At 39.9% G+C, this 17,090-nt stretch overlaps 2 protein-coding genes across 7 annotated transcripts in view; one reads left to right on the forward strand and one right to left on the reverse strand.

Moving 5' to 3' along the window:
* The window catches only part of DEK (DEK proto-oncogene), a 52,646-nt gene extending 49,128 nt beyond the window's left edge, over positions 1–3,518 (forward strand). For both annotated transcript variants that reach the window (XM_075585615.1, XM_075585616.1), the window contains exon 11: positions 1,594–3,518. In XM_075585615.1, coding sequence (XP_075441730.1) covers positions 1,594–1,605 — 12 coding nt within the window. In that variant the 3' untranslated portion in view covers positions 1,606–3,518. The remainder of the gene's footprint in view (positions 1–1,593) is intronic.
* A 1,955-nt stretch (positions 3,519–5,473) lies between these two features.
* The window catches only part of KDM1B (lysine demethylase 1B), a 29,826-nt gene continuing 18,209 nt past the window's right edge, over positions 5,474–17,090 (reverse strand). For all 5 annotated transcript variants that reach the window (XM_075585612.1, XM_075585613.1, XM_075585611.1 and 2 more), the window contains exons 15-21: positions 16,587–16,718; positions 14,808–14,882; positions 14,295–14,411; positions 11,715–11,840; positions 9,347–9,469; positions 8,253–8,405; positions 5,474–6,509 (exon numbers count right to left, since the gene is read on the reverse strand). In XM_075585612.1, coding sequence (XP_075441727.1) covers positions 6,426–6,509; positions 8,253–8,405; positions 9,347–9,469; positions 11,715–11,840; positions 14,295–14,411; positions 14,808–14,882; positions 16,587–16,718 — 810 coding nt within the window. In that variant the 3' untranslated portion in view covers positions 5,474–6,425. The remainder of the gene's footprint in view (positions 6,510–8,252; positions 8,406–9,346; positions 9,470–11,714; positions 11,841–14,294; positions 14,412–14,807; positions 14,883–16,586; positions 16,719–17,090) is intronic.

The raw sequence follows: 17,090 nt of genomic DNA on the forward strand, positions 1-17,090 counted from the left end.
GTGTGTACTTTATTTTAAGTTACAGGTGCACTAGTTTCAGATTTATTTTTACTCAGTTTAAAACCTAATGTACTAGCACTAGCTGTCTGACAGAGAAGAGGGGCGCATGTACAGACCAGTAGCCTAGTTCCCAGCATGACCTAGCTCCTTCTGCTTAACCAAGGTAAAAGCAGCAATTTGTGTGGTTGGGATGAGGAATCCCTGTACACTTTTTACCTCGTGTAGGTTTCACTTTAGTCTATAACAGAACGAGATATCCTTCACTAAAGGCTTTTATTTTTTATTTTATTTTTTTAATTATGGCACGTAGTGAAAATCAATTGGCTCATATTTATTTCCCTATTGTATGTCTTTATTTATATAACGCCAAAAGTGTACTCAGCGCTTCACAAAGAATACAGTACAGGGAATTATAATAATACAATAAGTGCAGCAAAATCAGACAACAGGAAAGGAAATCCCTGCCCCGAAGAGCTTACAATCTAAGGGGTTTAATGGGAAACTTACAGAGAGCAGGTGAGGGAGTAAGTGCTGTAGATGGCAGTGCTTGGTCACAATGGGTGGTAGGAGTGACTGAGTGTGGGACATCAGCCATGAGAGCAGGCTATTGGGATGCTTGATTTGTGGGGCAAGTTTTAAGGTTAGTCAGTGTTAAATGAAAGGGTTAACACTATTTACAGGGGAAGAGGTGGCAGGGAGGCATGAGTGAGATCAGGTGTGTATGTCTGGCTTCAGGCTTAGGGAAGATCCCCAGCAGCAGGAAAGAGTAGATAGAGGGTGTGAATAGAGGATTTGTGTGGGTGTTTTTTATTGAGGGGTAAATAAGTTGTTGGGAGAGATGTGTATAAATAATGGTGCAGTGGGGAGTTGAGATGTTGAAGAGAACAGAAATGCTCACAAAGGAGTGAGGAAACCGTTAACAGAAAAAGAAATAGGGAGGGCATAGTAAGATGCAGGAGGAGAGAGTTCCAAGGTACTGGAGGTTAAAAGTGTACAAATAAATCACAGATGTTAAAAGTTAATGTCTCTCAGTGGCAACGTTGTAATGCAGAGTCCAGATCTTCCTCCAATTTCAACTCCAAAATTAACTCTTGTAGACACTTTTGATGTACACTTATGATGTGACGCTTTTGATGTTACACAGCCTTATGGCTAAACAGCCATGCTACAGTGACTTAAGTACCCTATTCACATGCATTTGACTAACACTTAAGGGAGGGGTTTGTCTAATCAACTCAGACTTACAAAATAGTTAATTAGATATAATTTCTCTCTCAATTGATGGGAATCAGCTCACAAACATACCCCAAAAGCCAATTAAATCTTAATTTCTCTGGTTGGTAGAATGCAGCTCAATGACACATATTGTCAACATTATTAAAGGTTTATTGTTGCCATGCTCGGCTCAGCATTCTCTTTGGAGCATGTTCGCATTAATTGTTGCTCAGTGACGCACACTAACCATTTCACTGCCAGGTGCGACCAACGCATTGCTGAGCTAAAGTGCGAAACTTCGTGACCACAATTCACAGATCTCATTTCTCAGAAGCTAATTGTGTTGCATTCTACTAATGGCAATTGTTTATTTTTCAGTTAATTTCGTGAGCTCCGTTTTTACATGTGGGAAATACATGGACTGTTGGAATATGTTCCTATGGATCACAAGCTCTGAGAATCTGACACCAGCAAAAAATGTATTTTGTTTTTACCACTTTGGGTACAATGTATTTTTAAAGCAGGTTTGCTTTGTTCTGTTTGTGCTAAGTGCTTATGTAAATTGCCTAATTAAAAAAACTGCTCTACATTTTTACATTTGACTTCAAATTGTGTTTTCTTAGCTATGTATATTTGGTCCGTTATCCGTCTTTTCCCCACTCCTCCATCCTTCGTTACCTGTGTTTTATGATTTGTAAAAGCCCAAACCTTTTATTCCTGTTAACTTTACAGGTGCTGGAGGGTTAAAAATGCATCCCAAGGAATCCTATTTTACAGATCCTAGTTTCTTTTCTTTTTTTTTTTTCCCTTCAAAACAGCACTGACAAATCTTGCAATTTCAGTTACAACGGATAAAAACTAAAAGAAACCAAACCACTGGGAAATACTGTTAAAAAAATAAAAATAGATGGAAAACTGTAGATTCTAATTGTATCGCATATCCCTCCAGCATCAGGAGTTATTGATCTTGAGGGCTGTTTTTAAATATCAAAACTGTTTAAATGAAGTTTGTTCTATGTTCAGCATTACCGTACAGGATATATATTGACTTTCCAATTTACATAAGTACTAAATATATTGGGTAAAAGTAGTGCTTTTTCAGCTTGTGTGAGATTTTAAACTCTAGAATTAGACATTGTCCTTTGCTCAGCACACACTGCATAGGGATTGTTGAAAATAGTGCATGTAGATGTTGCTATTTTTTGTATTTTTTGTTTAAAGGTTCCGTTCATATAAAATTTTAAACATTTCAATTTTTTTTCGTGGTGTATTGTTAACATTTGATAGTTGGTTTTGTGGGGGAGGTGGGAAATTACAGGATCATTTTGGCATTTTTGCTCTTTTTAGAAGCTTGCTGGCCCATTAAATGACCTTTTACATTGCAGTAAGTTGTGCATGCTATTCCTGACAGTTATTATATATTTTTTTAAACTCAGGTCTTATTCTAGATACAAATACACTTATTAAATTGCCTGTTTGCTTTTAAAAACTTGGGCACTTGATTGTTTTACTTGTGTTGATGAACCAACCCCTTCAGTGTTGGATGGACAAGCAGAAATGCTTTGCTAGAACTTCTAGCCTTTAAGGGGTTCATAGGTGGCATTTAGCTTGGCCCTACTCTCTTGCTATTAAAACTGAGCGTGTAGCGACACAGGACCAGTTCCTGCACATGCTGCCCCGCAGAAGCTCATATGATGCTGTGTGAGAGAAGAATTTGTAGGGCTTTTGCAGAGTGATCATATAATGCTGAAAAGGTTGTAGCATCTGTACAACTTTCTTTGCGGCGTACATCAAGAATCTTCATTGGTGATGTCTTGGTACAGTCTCTTACACCAATGTAACTGCATCATTTTGTGACAGTCGCCCCTCAAACTGATTAATGGTTTCTTTTTATTCCCCCCATGGTTTTGGCATGTTTAGGGTCAGTCAGATGTTGCCATTTTGTTTGTTCCCTGCTGCGCAGCACTGGAACTTGACGTACGAGCAGTTTGAGTGGTCACCCCGTTCTATTATTCACTTGCCATATTATATTTGTATGGTGCTAAGTGTTGGATTTAACAGAGGGTGTATTTTGGAATTGCTGCTTAGTCACTAACTGCTGTTCCAAGATTAAAATGGTAAGTGGGAGGGGTTAGAAACATTTGACATTACTGTAGCTAACTAGCTTTAGCCATTGTCTGAAGTTTTTTTTATTTTTAAATCTTCATCTGGCAATGACCTTGTTACTTTCTATATGTATACGTAAATATTAGAGCATACGCTGCAGGATTCCCTTATTCTAGAAAGTAAAACTAAAATCCAACTATATAAATGGATATGTTGTAGGAAGGGTTATTAGCAATTGTTTAATTACCAGAATCAATGTTTTCCAGTTAAGAAATTACAATTTGGACAAATTACAAAAATATAATTAGTTGAGTGCTTGTATAAACTGCTATTTAATCAATGCTGCCCCATGTTTTGCACAAGCTTAATCACTTGATAGCCACAGGCTAATCTCTGCTACAGTCAGGTTGCAAATATTGGTCTCAATAGTACAGTTACTATTGCTTGCTTTGTAATACTGTACACTTTAGTAAGGAATTATATTTTCACTGGCTCTGATCTCAGATGTGCTATTAGGTGTATCAAAATTCTGCAGTTACCCAACACCTAAGTATCTGAGATCAGATCCAGAGTAAATTGTGTTTGGCACCATTTTTAAAATGACCTGAAAATTACAAGGAACCATTTTTGGGGGATACCTGGGGAACCCCTGTTTTAGAAAACTAGCCAAGAGCAATAGGTTGAATGTAGATTTTAAAGCGATTTTCCTTAAATGCCTATAAAACAAGAGCATGCACTGCAACACAAAGCAATTAATAGTTTATTCCAGCAAGGCAAATGGAGATATGGGGCTCTCGCTTCCTGCCCAACTAAACAGTAAGTACTTGCTAAGAATCGTATACCTGACATCGGTGCCAAAAGAATACATTAAGTAGATTCATGCGAACTGTGTTCATTTTTTTTGGTCATTTATCAGATTTTGTAGAGGGACACATTTTTATGCCTCCCACAACATTAGACAGAATAGTTTATGTACAGTAGCTGCCGAGGAGCTTAAAAGCAGCAGTGTCACAGAACCGGCAGAACAAACACTTTCCAATGGAATGAGTTTCCACATAGATTGAATGGCTCCTACTGTAAAACATTTAACTTCCATGTAAACTGATTCTTTTTACAGAATCCTGAGTCATGTTTATCTGATTTTTTTTTTTCCTTTCCCCCCCCCCCAGTTCAGCTAAAATGGGAGCTAGTTAAACAAGACATGTTACCAGGATCCACAAATGCACATCACGAAATGGAAAGTTCTACAAACTTTCCATAGAAGTTGGTTATCATAGGCCGTGCGTATAGTGCCCGTGACGGCGCCCAAAAACAAATACATTGCCGCCGCGTGCGCGTATAGTAAGGGCAACGGAGTTACGTCATGTCACCAAATTTGGAAGCTGGCATTATTTGATTTTAAGGGCTGTCGCCTCATGACAGCCCCATAACCAATCAAATGCCAGAAAGCACGCAACGCTGCCGCAAAGAGAAATAACTTTAGTTTGCGGCAACTGATGACGTCACCCGTCGCGGGCACTAGACGTGCGGCCATAGAAGCAAAGTATTCTACTGCCACGTTTTAGTTCTTTGCTGGGACTGTCTTTCTATAAAAAGGTATAGTTATGTAGGGAAATTCAACTCATCTATTCTGCCATGAAGAGGGGCCTGTCCAATGTATGCATAAATGATTCATGCTGTCATTGATCCACCCTTCAATGTATTGTTTTATTGTTTGTATAAATGTCTTCCTTTTTTGTTTTTAAAGGAAGAATGCCAAACTTTTGTACTCATTTTCATAATTACTAGATTTGTAAGGGGTAAACTGGTTTCCTTTGCTACAGCTAATTTTGGTTTTCTGTAACAGATTTGTTTATGGATTTGAAATGTTTAGTACCTTCAGGATACAAATAAGTGTGTAATTGTGGCTCATGTATATCTATATCAAAGTAATAAATGTTACAAATACCTCCTGATCAGTGTGTCATTTTGAGTGAGCAATGCTTAACCCTTTCGCTGTTGCAAGGCCTTGCAACACCGTTACTTTCACCTAACTGCAGTGTCACCAAGCATGTCTGATACATAGCTGGGCTAATCTAGCAGAAAGGTGGCATATACAACCCTGTATAGCATGCACATTAAATCTCCACATGGTAATGACAAGCACACTGGGTTTTCACATGATGTGCCTTTATTTTGCAAAGAGACTCCAGTTTGAGGATGCATACCACATGATTTCATGCTTTGACATTCAAAAAAAAGAGTTTACACAAAGCCAAAAAGGTAAGAACCTGACCTGGCCTGTGGTGATTCTTGAAACGTTTGTTTAAAGGGCGATAAAGATTTTAGGATCCCAACACTAGAACAAGTAGGAAAAAAGTGCCATGTTTGTTCTATTTACAACCAATTTTAATTTACATTGTTCAAACATTTAGCTGCAAATGCCTAATCAAATAATACTTAAGTTATAAAGGGCCTGCAACAATAAGTTATAAACATGAGCATTTGTGCCTGACTAATGCACAAATAATACAAAGTAAATTTTAAATACAAAGCAGTAACTTCCCTTTATAATTAGTGATATGGTTGCCTATCCATTCTTAAAATGTACCATTGTGGGAAGCCTACAAAACTTTGTTCTAACCACTAGTGATTATCTAACACTTACAAAAAAAAAAAAAATAAAGATATACAAAAGTAGTATCTTCCCGTTTTTAACATTTCCATCCCTAGCATGCAGCAACTTGCGATCCCCACTACTTCGTGTTGAAACCCAAATGAACTGGTTAAATAACCCAACTTTATAGAAAATGCTGGCTGAATAAACACCATCCATCTCACTTAAATTCTTGCTACTGCCCCATGTACGTGTTTACTTTTTTTTTTTGCTAAGTGCCACAGGTTTCTGCCTAACTTTACAAGCTGGTAGAAAAAAAACAAAAAAAACCCCTACCTGTCCCTAATACCAGAAAACACATGCTTCTCTTTTCAGCATGATAATGCTATAAACAAGAACTCTGCAATTCAAGCGCAATCTTTCTCCTCGTGTGCCATGTGCCTTTTTAGTACTTCCAAGGACAATATAAAAATAGAAACACAAAAAGTAAGAACTTAAGCCCCTCTATTCAGCAGGCTGCGATTTTGCTTGCTTCTCGCACCCCACTCAAGTAAGCTCCAGTGACTGTCTGTGGGAAGTGACGATTTGTACCCTGGAATATAGAAAACATCTGTCAGATGGAAGGGGAAGAAACAACCCGAACAGAAAGTGGTATGACTTTCCATTCTATAAAATAGAAATGTTAATCCGTTATAGAAGATACACTATGAACATACATGGTCCGCCTACTCCTCTTTGCCACTTCAATGCAGTAGAGCTCAGGAGTGCATTACAGCAGAGGTGATCAACTCGTGTCATCGAGGACCACCTCAACGGTTCAAAGCTTATCCCTGCTTCACAGGTGGCTATCATTGTCCGCCACATGTATGAAGCAGGGATATCCTTGAAAGCTGTCCTGTTGGTGGCCCTTTTGGACTGGCGTCAGTCACTACTGTATTACAGCTTCTGCCAACACTGTATATAAACTGCTGCATTGTTACCTTCTGGTGGGAATGGGAGATGTTATTTGGCATTATGAATGGCTTGGATTCCTAATAAAATCAGAGCTCTGCTGTGTGCATGAGATTTTAATCACTTGGGTCTAGAGGACACTCCGGTCTCTTGGTTTAGTTCTAATACTTGTTTTATTTTTAGAAACTATATAACCGAGACCTCTAGCTCTTTGGTTACTTTTTCTTCAGCTTTTAGTTATTTACAGTAGTTGTGTAGAACCATTACAGATTATTGCACTACATTGAAATGAATGGACATGGAGCTTTCAGGAACCATCGCTAGAACATGTAGGCAGACTGCAGAAGAGCAGTGGTGCAGTTCAACAAGCTCATGTTTCTGAAGCTCCATTCTAGTGGTAGGTTAAGGTTATATGTATAATGTCATAATAAATGAGTCATATAATGGCACATCTATTTCTACACCTCAATGACCTTAAATCACTCACAGATGGAACATGTACATATCAAAAGGAGGACGGGAGAAGTTTGACGCTGCTAATAAGCCAGTAGTTTTTTTTTAACCTGTGTTCCATGGGCGGTTACCCAGGGTCCATAAACATTTTTTATTGGCAATTGCAGCTATTTTAAAATGTTATATTGTAATGTTTTAATCCACATTATATAAAGATGATTCTGTCTAGTGCTAAAGAGATCCCAAACCACTGGTTACATAATTCTCTATTAAAAGCTGAATAAATGTTACAGAAAGCACTTTCTTTGGCTTCCAGCAATAAAATTCTCTCAGTCCTCAGGATAGTATCTGTAGAAATAGCAGCACACTCCAGTAAGTGAGGGAGCGTCTATAAGACCGGGCTGGGCAAAGTTAAAAGTATTCTATATTCACAGCAGTAGCAAATCCTACTTGGAGATTGTAAATAGAAAACGAAAAAAGTGTTGATTACATAAACTAGAGTCCTGACGTTTCTTAATGGCTTTTTTGTAGGTGCTAAAATAGTGGCTGGGCAGTTACACTTCCCAGAAACCTCACTTACTAGGAAAATAATGGAGGTACATAAACACCAAGTAGCCAGTGTGAAAAATATAAAAAGTAACTAGATTCCCGGTGGATTGCTAGTAGCAATCATAAGTACCCACAAAAGGGGGGAGAATAGACAAGCAAACCAAACAGATTAAAGCCGTAATCCTTTCTTAACGTTCCCGGGGTCCTCCGGATATTAACTATGCTATTTTTGCCCCGGGACCCCTCAGTTCCTGATATACTCACCCATAAAATTACAGGTATTAATGGCTACGGTGTTGGAAGGAAGTTGGCACAAATTTTTATTTTTTAAATCAAGTAAGATAGTCTGCTATATAAACACACGCATATAAGAAATCCTTACCTCGCCAGCAAAAAATATTTTCCCTTGGATATCTTCAGCTAGTATGTCATATGCCTCGCCACTTCCCCCAGTCTTAACATAACTGTAAGCCATCTGTGCCCATGGGTCTTTGGTCCATCGTGTGACAAAGTATTTCAATGGGACTGGTACTTCCTGCATTAACAAAGAAGACCGCAAACCAAAGGATTGGCAACATGCAAGACTGTACCAGTACTGATTGTCTAATGAGGTAGCAATACCTTTTATTAAACCAACAAAGTCCTTCATCAATGCTTTGACAAGTACTTTCTATTTACCTGTAGCACTGACACTGGTACTGATGTACCCTGTTTATACAATACACACTGCAAACTGCTTACTGCACAAGCAGATGTACATACGAGTACAACAAAAACAGTTTTCTATAACATTTTGAATACCCCATCCGTGGCCTTCAACAGATCATGTATACAAGTATCTAATGCAGTGGTTTTCAAAACAATTTTGGTTAAGGAACCCTAGCATTAGATTGTAAATTTGGGGGAACCCCAACCCTCTCTCCACCCCCCTGTCTTGTGTGTCTCACCACCCTTCCCACACTTGTTCTCCAACCCCCCCCCCCCCGCCCCCCCACTCCTTACGCTCTCACCTCACGGTTTTTTGTTTTTTTTAAGGGAGCTGCCGACGCGTGGGAAAAATCCCTGCAGTGATAATAGCGCAAAGAGCGCACGCACACTTATCTTGGGGCCTGCGCCGATCCGAACGTCCCTCCTCCTGTTGGCCAGAAGCTGAACGCGACTTGCCGACAGGAGCAAGGAGAGGAAGGAACGCAGTGACCGGGCGACTGTTGCAAAGCTAGGGAGCTACCGGGTCACTGCTATGTGGGGTGCTCCCAGGCCCGGGACAGCTGGGAGAGTTGTCCCAGCTCTCCCTCTGTGGCAGCCGTGGAACCCACGAGGGGTGCTCGATCCACGGAACCCTGGTTGAAAATCACTGATCTAATGTATACAAGTAGGAACAGTAAAAGGCGTTAGTACTTTAAAAACAAAAAGCAAACTGCCAAATAAGGTCACAACTATATACACAAGAGTATGTACAATAAATTAATCGCTTACCTGCTCTTTGAATAGCTCTCTGAGCACCACCATACATTGTTTTACTACTTGCTTATCATCCAAATCTTTAATGAAAGTCACAGCATCGCCAGTAATGACAGACATCAAGACAGCATGTTTACCCTGCATTAGTAAACAAAAACAAGGTCCACGAATCAAGATACCCAGAAAAATAAAGCAGGAGGGGCAACGAAAGGAGTCCTTTTAAATTAAAAAATATTAGTAAAGCAACAGGGTTCTTCAAATCCAATCACACAAACAGTTTAAATTGTCCGTTTTCTGTAACTAAAAAGGTGCTTTGTTTTTACCGGCTCCTGCGTAATACTAAAACTTCTGATAATTATTGTTCTCCATTTTAATCTGCTTGGATATTGATGGCATCATAATTATTTTTTCGCAAACTACAATAAAAAAAAAAAAACAATGTATGGATGACCAATTTGCCTGTACATAGAACAGATCACAACACAGGCCGGTCATGAAATAGGTTAAGTTCACGAAGAATCTTCGGAAGCACTTTATTACCATGGAAACATTAAAGCTGCAGTTCAAGTAATATCCTACACGTGTGTTTTTTAATTTTTTTTTATATAAATCAGTTCTGCACTATGAGAAAATACTTGGAGCATCTAATTTTTTTTTTTATATATGTATTATAATGTAACAAGCATTTTTTGTTTCAAAAGCAACCACTTACAAAGTCACATCCCCTTCCTCTGAAACAGGCTCTGGCACACCCTTTTTTGAGTCCTGTCCTCGCTCTAGCAGTGCACCAATTAGTGACTGCCTGGTCAGATCTTCCCCACAGAACCTTGCATCTTTGGTCCTCTTCTGCGGCATGGACAGCCATTTAGTGAACCCCCGAGCCTAATCTTCGCTGACCGATCACAGGAGAACGGATCGATCAGCAACTTGCACATATTGAATGGAAAAAACGGCAGCTTGAACTGCTGCTTAAAAAAAAAAAAAAAAAAAACACACCATTGCTGGTTTGGTTTCTTTGCAAACTAAGAAAGGGTTTTTATTTTTAACTGGGACGAGTTGGACAATCCTGTGTTAGCTCTAAAATTAGCCGACTCTGTCCTTGTCAGAGGCCCAAGAATGAGTGGTGTGAAGGGTGAGCAATTTGCCCAAGCAAGTCCAGTTGAACTCAGAGACATTGAACACATAAGAGAAGGGTGCAAAAATCAAACCCTCCCATGTTAAAAAATACAGTGTCCGATATTAAAAATAGGCAACAAAAGCCATATGTAACCCCTTTCACATGTCTAAAACATTGGCTCATTCTGGTTCTAACAGGAAATACACATTAAAAAGGAACAGCTATAGCAGGACTATTATTCCCATTGCCAAAAGCCAATCCACAACAACAAATATCTTTGCCTCCAGCAGTGAAATGTGCAGTCCCATTTAGAGTATGATTGTGCGTTAGAGCAGCATTACCTTGAAAATCCTATATTAGTTTTGTTTTTGTTTTTTTTAAATCAGTTTTGTAGTATTAGATATTACTGCATTAAAATTAAAAAAAATAAAAATAAATACCCTTTTTAATATTTTAAGCGTTCTTGGGCAGCCATATTGGGTGCACTGGGAAGCAGGATCGTCGCCGAACGATCGTGGGAGAACGGCTCCATCGGGAGCTTAGATAATTACATTGCCTTAAAAATTTATGCAACTGCCGAGTCTATTAAATAAAAAAAAGTGTGCAAGAGGCAATTCAACTAGTAATTTATCTTTTCTTTAAATCAATGAATAATTTGCGAACATTTGCCTTGATGGCGCAGGCTCTGAGAACAGGAGGCGTGACTGTTTATCTTATTCTCTTTAGTCAAATGATAATATTGTTTATACTCTCACATTTCTGGCCGATAATCAACTAGAACACAGAGAGAATACCCCGCTTCAGCTGTGGTAGAAAATGGTAGTTGAGTGGAGGAGAGGGTGCTGATGGGTAAGGTACGTATAATACTCAAAAAGAGAAAGGAACCCAACAAGTAGCACTCACACTCCCAGTGGAGTGTGAGTGCTACTTGTTGGGTTCTTTTCTCTTTGAGTATTATACGATAATCAACTAGGAAAGGGAGAACGCACATGCCGTGTGCAGTAAAAAAAAAACCCACACAAAAGCAAAGTAATAATTATAAATACATACTGGATAAATAAAACCCACAGATGTCTGTGTGTGTGTGTATGTGTGCATTTTTCTACAAGATTTGTATTGCTAATAAGTAACCCATTAAACATACTACAGCCATTAGTACACACTGTATCAATGTGGCACCGCACCAACAAGGAGCTGAAAGAAATGCTGCGTGTTAGAAATCAGATAACGCCGACTGTACATATATACACTGTAGATTGTACGTACCTGCGGGTCCATGTCATAAAACACCCCAAACAGACCACGTTTACTGGAGTTAGGTGGGATATGACCAAAGAAGTCAGCTCCTTGAATTTTGCCATCCCAAAACCTATAGGGAAACTGCAGGGCAATCTGCAGATAGACAAGCACAGCTCTACACCATTCTCATAAAGCACATAATACCCATTGTATCCAATGACAGCAGAGTCAATATATCTATGCCAGGGAATGGCAGCCATGTAATACAATTCCCACAAACCTTTAGAAAACAGGTACAGTGTATGTTGCTTGAGTACCACAGCATGCATAATAAAAGGAACAATAAGCACTCACAAACAAGCACTAAAAAAAAAGGAGTCAACAAAGGAAGATACAAAACATGACATTCTAAAATTACCATTCATGATAAGAGAGAGGAATATCCATGTTTCATGTCACGGCTGACGTGAACTTGTGCATGCTGGGGAGCTATGGGCCATTATGTTTACAAAATGGTTGTCACTACTTGGTCAAATCCCGGCTTTCCTGCGACTTGCCCTTTTACCAGGGTTAGCGCCATATACTGCCGCCATTTTAAGGGGCATCCTCCTTCAATTCTGTTTGTTCATTTCCCCACGTCTTTGTACTGTATACAGGCATCTGGAAAACCAAAACCCTAGGTACCTTGCTCATGGGATGAGCCAACCTACCTATAAATAAGACCATGATGCAATGAAAGGGAGGACACCATATCTGTGGAGCTGGTGGTACTACTGTTATCTGGCCAGCGATCACCCACTCCAAGTCCACTGGGAAGGCCACAAAATTTGCCTCCTGGTACCCCACTTTAGTTTATTCTCACTTCCCCCTCATTTAGCAAACCATATAATTTATAAAAGTATCAAATGGTGCTGTTTGATTTTTATTTTCCTTGGGATAGGACGTGGTGGATGTGTGTGTGACACCCCAGTGGCCATCTAAAAAAAGAGAGTTCCACTCACATTTAATCAATGTGCAATACACAGAATCATTATTCCGGGCTGACAAGGTGGCATATGAGAGGCACTTGCGGCTGGGGTGTGCACCTGGCAGCTTCGGCTAATGTCATCTGCCCCTCCAGTAATGGCATAAGAACGGAGTCACAGAATTGAATCTCCCTCGATCTTCCTGCTGTCCAGCGGTGCTCCGTACCTCCGTTACTGTTGGCTACTCTCACATTGATTAAATGTGAGTGCAACACTCTTTTTAGGACTTTCACTTAATAAATAGGATTGCTACTATTTTTGGGGTGTTTCTTCCTGCATATCACTGGATCCAAATACTCAGAGCGGAGTACGGGCAGGAAGACATACCTGGAGAACAGACTAACTGGAGTACTAACCCGCAAAGCTACATACTGTATGCGGATTTATTCTGCGAGTGCATACTTTACAATTTTTGGGGGTCTAATTTATACCTACATACTACACAATCTTCCCCCCCCCCCCCCAATTTTTTGCCCATGCGCCAAAGGACCCTTTGTTATGTCTAGTGTAATGTGTGTTTGATTCACCGATTGACCAGCAATTATATAAACCACTAAAATACAGACTACTTAATTCTATTTAGTCCTGATTTAAAGCTGGATTACCACAAATTAAAGCCGATACCAGAAAAGAAAAAAGAAAAATACCGGACATGATTGTGAAAGTCCAACCCCATTTCCCCCCAAAAAGTTCAAATACTGTCTCCTCTCTATATAAAAGCTTATTGTATAATCAGTTAATAGAAGATACAGAAGGGGTGACTCGAGTTCTTCAGAGGTTCTTCTCTCTATTTAACCCAGCAGAAACACCAGCACCTTACTCGTTTTATAATTAATCTTACTGATAAAACATTATGGCAAAAAAATGGTACCTTTCTGTTATAACTTTTTAAAACACAAAAGCAGCTTATTCAGAACGTTGTAAAGATGCCTTCCCCTAGCTCAGGAAGATTTAGGTTTCCTAAAGTATATGACCGCTTCACAGAATACTGAATAGATTATGGTCAAAGATTTCTCGGACTACCCAGAAGCCTTTCTTGAAGACAATGAACATCTGAGTTGTATGTGATGATGAGAGATAGAGAGAGATATTCCACGGTGGACGCTCTACTCTCCTGACATGGGATCGCTCTGCCTGCAGAGACGCATGCGCACAGCTTACTGCTTTGGACTGCACAGCTTATCTGTTGTTGGCCGCCGCGCAGCAGTGATTGTGACATTTTTAACAATCAGTTGCCCGTGATTGATTACACTGGGTGTGGGTTTGGGGTATAAATGTTTTTCAAAGCCACTGTTCTCCAGCACTCCCCTGAGGAAGGTCCTTTCTGGACCAAAACGTTGGACCAAGTGTGCTTGTATACCACCTTTAATACAGGTTTTTTTTCTTTGCATCATTACCACCGAGTGCTGTTCTTTGTTTGCTCTTTTGGGGTTGGCAACTTTTTACTACCGATTCCTATAGAACATGCACCGCACCATATCATTGCATTTGGAGTGCCAGCTGTCTCCATCTTTAGATATTTTATATTATGTGGTACTTACATAATATGGCTTCTTATATAGCTAAAATTAAAACAGCCTACCTTCTCAATGATTCCTGCTCCTAAACTGTTGATGGCTTTCAATTTTTTCTCTGGTAGAGGCGGATTAAACTGAATGACTCCTTTCTGAAGCAGGGCCAATGGCACCGTAATCAAAATCTGCAGAAATACAAATCATTCAAATATTTATAATCTTCCCTTATAGTGAAAAAAATAAATACAATTAGAAATGTTATGACAGTCAAAGCACAAAATAATGTTTCTACTTGAGGGTGGATCATAAAATTGGTCTTATTGGGTTTTCCAGTGACATTATGTCCACTTAACCTTAGGGAGCCATTGAAATACAGTTAAACACTATATTAGTCATATGGAAATAAACAACTTTACAAAAAGAAAAGCATAAAAAGCCTGCCACGCCCTTGTGTATCACTGCACACTTTCATTCTACCTTCAGCCTAGAGGTGCGTTCACAAAGCAGCACGAATCCTGACAAAAAGGCTTTTATCAACACACCTGGAAACTGGTGACCATGTCAAGGACAACCACGATTACCTTTTGTGCAGTGTAAGCCGTCCTGTCCGCTGCCGTAAGCCGAACTTCTTCACCAGTGTAATCAACATTTCGGATCTGTGAACACAAATCTAGTTACACTAAATACTTTACAATAAACTGGGTATAAACCGCAGAGGGGCACTGGACACTATAACAAGAATGGGGAGGGATAGGCTAGGTCCCCAGTACATGCTGCAGCACGCGTTATGGTGTGTGCTGCAGGAATAAGAACCGCCCCTCAATGGGGCTGGGCCCCCCAGCTGCCTTGGCGTGCGATTTGCCGCCGCGATGCACGACCAGATTTTCTGAAGACAAAATAATTGTCTTCAGAAATGTCAACGGAGCTCTGGTCATGCCCCCGGCGGTTCAGCCAATGAGGGCGAACCAGCCAGGTGACGTCATGGCCGTTCCCCCACCATGCCCACCGCAATCTCCTTCCGCCCTGCCACAGACCCCAGGGAAGCTCCTGTTAAAATATTGTTGGTCTATCCCTGAATTAGAAGTATGAATGTGCTTGGTGCTGTGCTTTTTGAGCTGCTGGGCTATGCTTTGTGTTGTGCCTGATGTTATGGTCCTCCCCCCCCCCTCCTCCCCTATTCCATTTTGGGCACACCCCCGTGCCTTGCATCACTCCCAACAGACTGCAGATCGCGGTTTTAAGCTGTGCATGTGCCGCCAGGACAATAGGCGCGCGTGCAGCAGCCAACACCGGGGCCGTAGAAATACTTGTTTTAGGGTGCAGGGAAATATCTTCTGCGTGGACGATATAATCTACCCGTGGCCTTACTGAGCAATTTGGTAGTAGTGGGTTTCCAAACTTTGACAAAGAAAAAAAAATTGAGGCTGTGGGAAGGGCTTTCCATAAAAAGCACAAATTAGACATTTCCATTCCTTAATCTCCCTCCCCCCCTTCCCTGAAGAATATAGGTAGGGAGATTGTGCAATAACATGAAAACAGAAGAGAACAAGATCATGGCGAGTGTAGTAGACAAGCAAAGGGTGAGGGGAAGAGCATGAGAAACGATATTAAGACAAGGAGAAGGAGATACAGAAATGTGGGGGATACAGAGACAAATTGGGAAGAGAAAAAGGAAACAGTGTGGTAATGGGATAGAGAAAAGAAAAAAGATGGACACAAACAAGATGATTACATTTTAACACATGCTTGTAACTGTACACTTATATATGGTCATCCTTATTAATCTATTAGGAGATTTCTTTGAGGTGGAGAATTGCCACTTTATGCTCCTTTGTGCAAAGAGACCCTATGAAAAGAACATAGGGAAAGGAAAGAAGGCTCCCAATGGTGTGATAATAAAGCAATTCAAAGGTCAAACTTTATTGGTATAATAAGAAAATAATGGTGGCCAAAAAAAAAATCCTAATAGTAATACTCAACTAGAAAAAAACTCAGCACCAAATCATGGTGTTTCCTTTCCCTATGTTCTTTTCATAGGGTCCCTTTGCACATAAGTACATAGCCCCAGCACCCCAATTCTACTCAGACAGTAGCGAGAGTGTCCCCTTTCCCAAATTATATATATATATCACTTTATGTTCCCCCCAAAAAGAGATAAGTTGTGTGTTTCTCATGTTTACTATATGGCGCACTAATTCCTATTCCATGTATTCCAATATATGTGCTGTGTGCATGCTTGATGCTACATAAACAAAAATAGATCTACAACTCAGATGAATAATGGATGCAAAAATAAAGTTCTGGTAGAACAATGAATGCATAAGCAGTTACTTTACTTTTTAGGGGTGTAAAAGACTCACAGGTGACTTTAGACGAATATCAAGTCCTTCTGCCAGCTTGTCAATTATGACAGAATATCCAGCAGTCAACATTGTGTGGTCTCCAGCAAACTGGGCGAAAAATTCATTGTGGTCCCAAGAACGAGCAGATACCTGGGAAGGTATAAAAGCACACATAGGTAGAAATTAACCAGGGTGTATTCTGCAACGCATTCTCAATCACATTGCTGGTTCCATCAACATCTAAAATGTTTTAATCAAAATGATGTAATAATGCACAATCCCATGATGTGTCCATTAGTCTGTATATTGTAAATCAGAAGACAATGTCCTGCGTAAAGAGTTTCAAGTGCTTCTAAAGTCTAGTGCTACCGATGTGGAAAAATCTCCATGAAATACCATGCAGTGGCACAGAATCTGAAGGTACAGATGACCGTGTCAACCTTAGATGGCAAGTGTCTTTTAAAGAAACCATTTTTTTTATTGTAGACCAACAGAGGCACATTTAGTTAAGATATAGCACAA

The sequence above is a fragment of the Ascaphus truei genome, chromosome 2 (assembly GCF_040206685.1).
Source record: "Ascaphus truei isolate aAscTru1 chromosome 2, aAscTru1.hap1, whole genome shotgun sequence".
NCBI classification, from domain to species: Eukaryota; Metazoa; Chordata; class Amphibia; order Anura; family Ascaphidae; genus Ascaphus; species Ascaphus truei.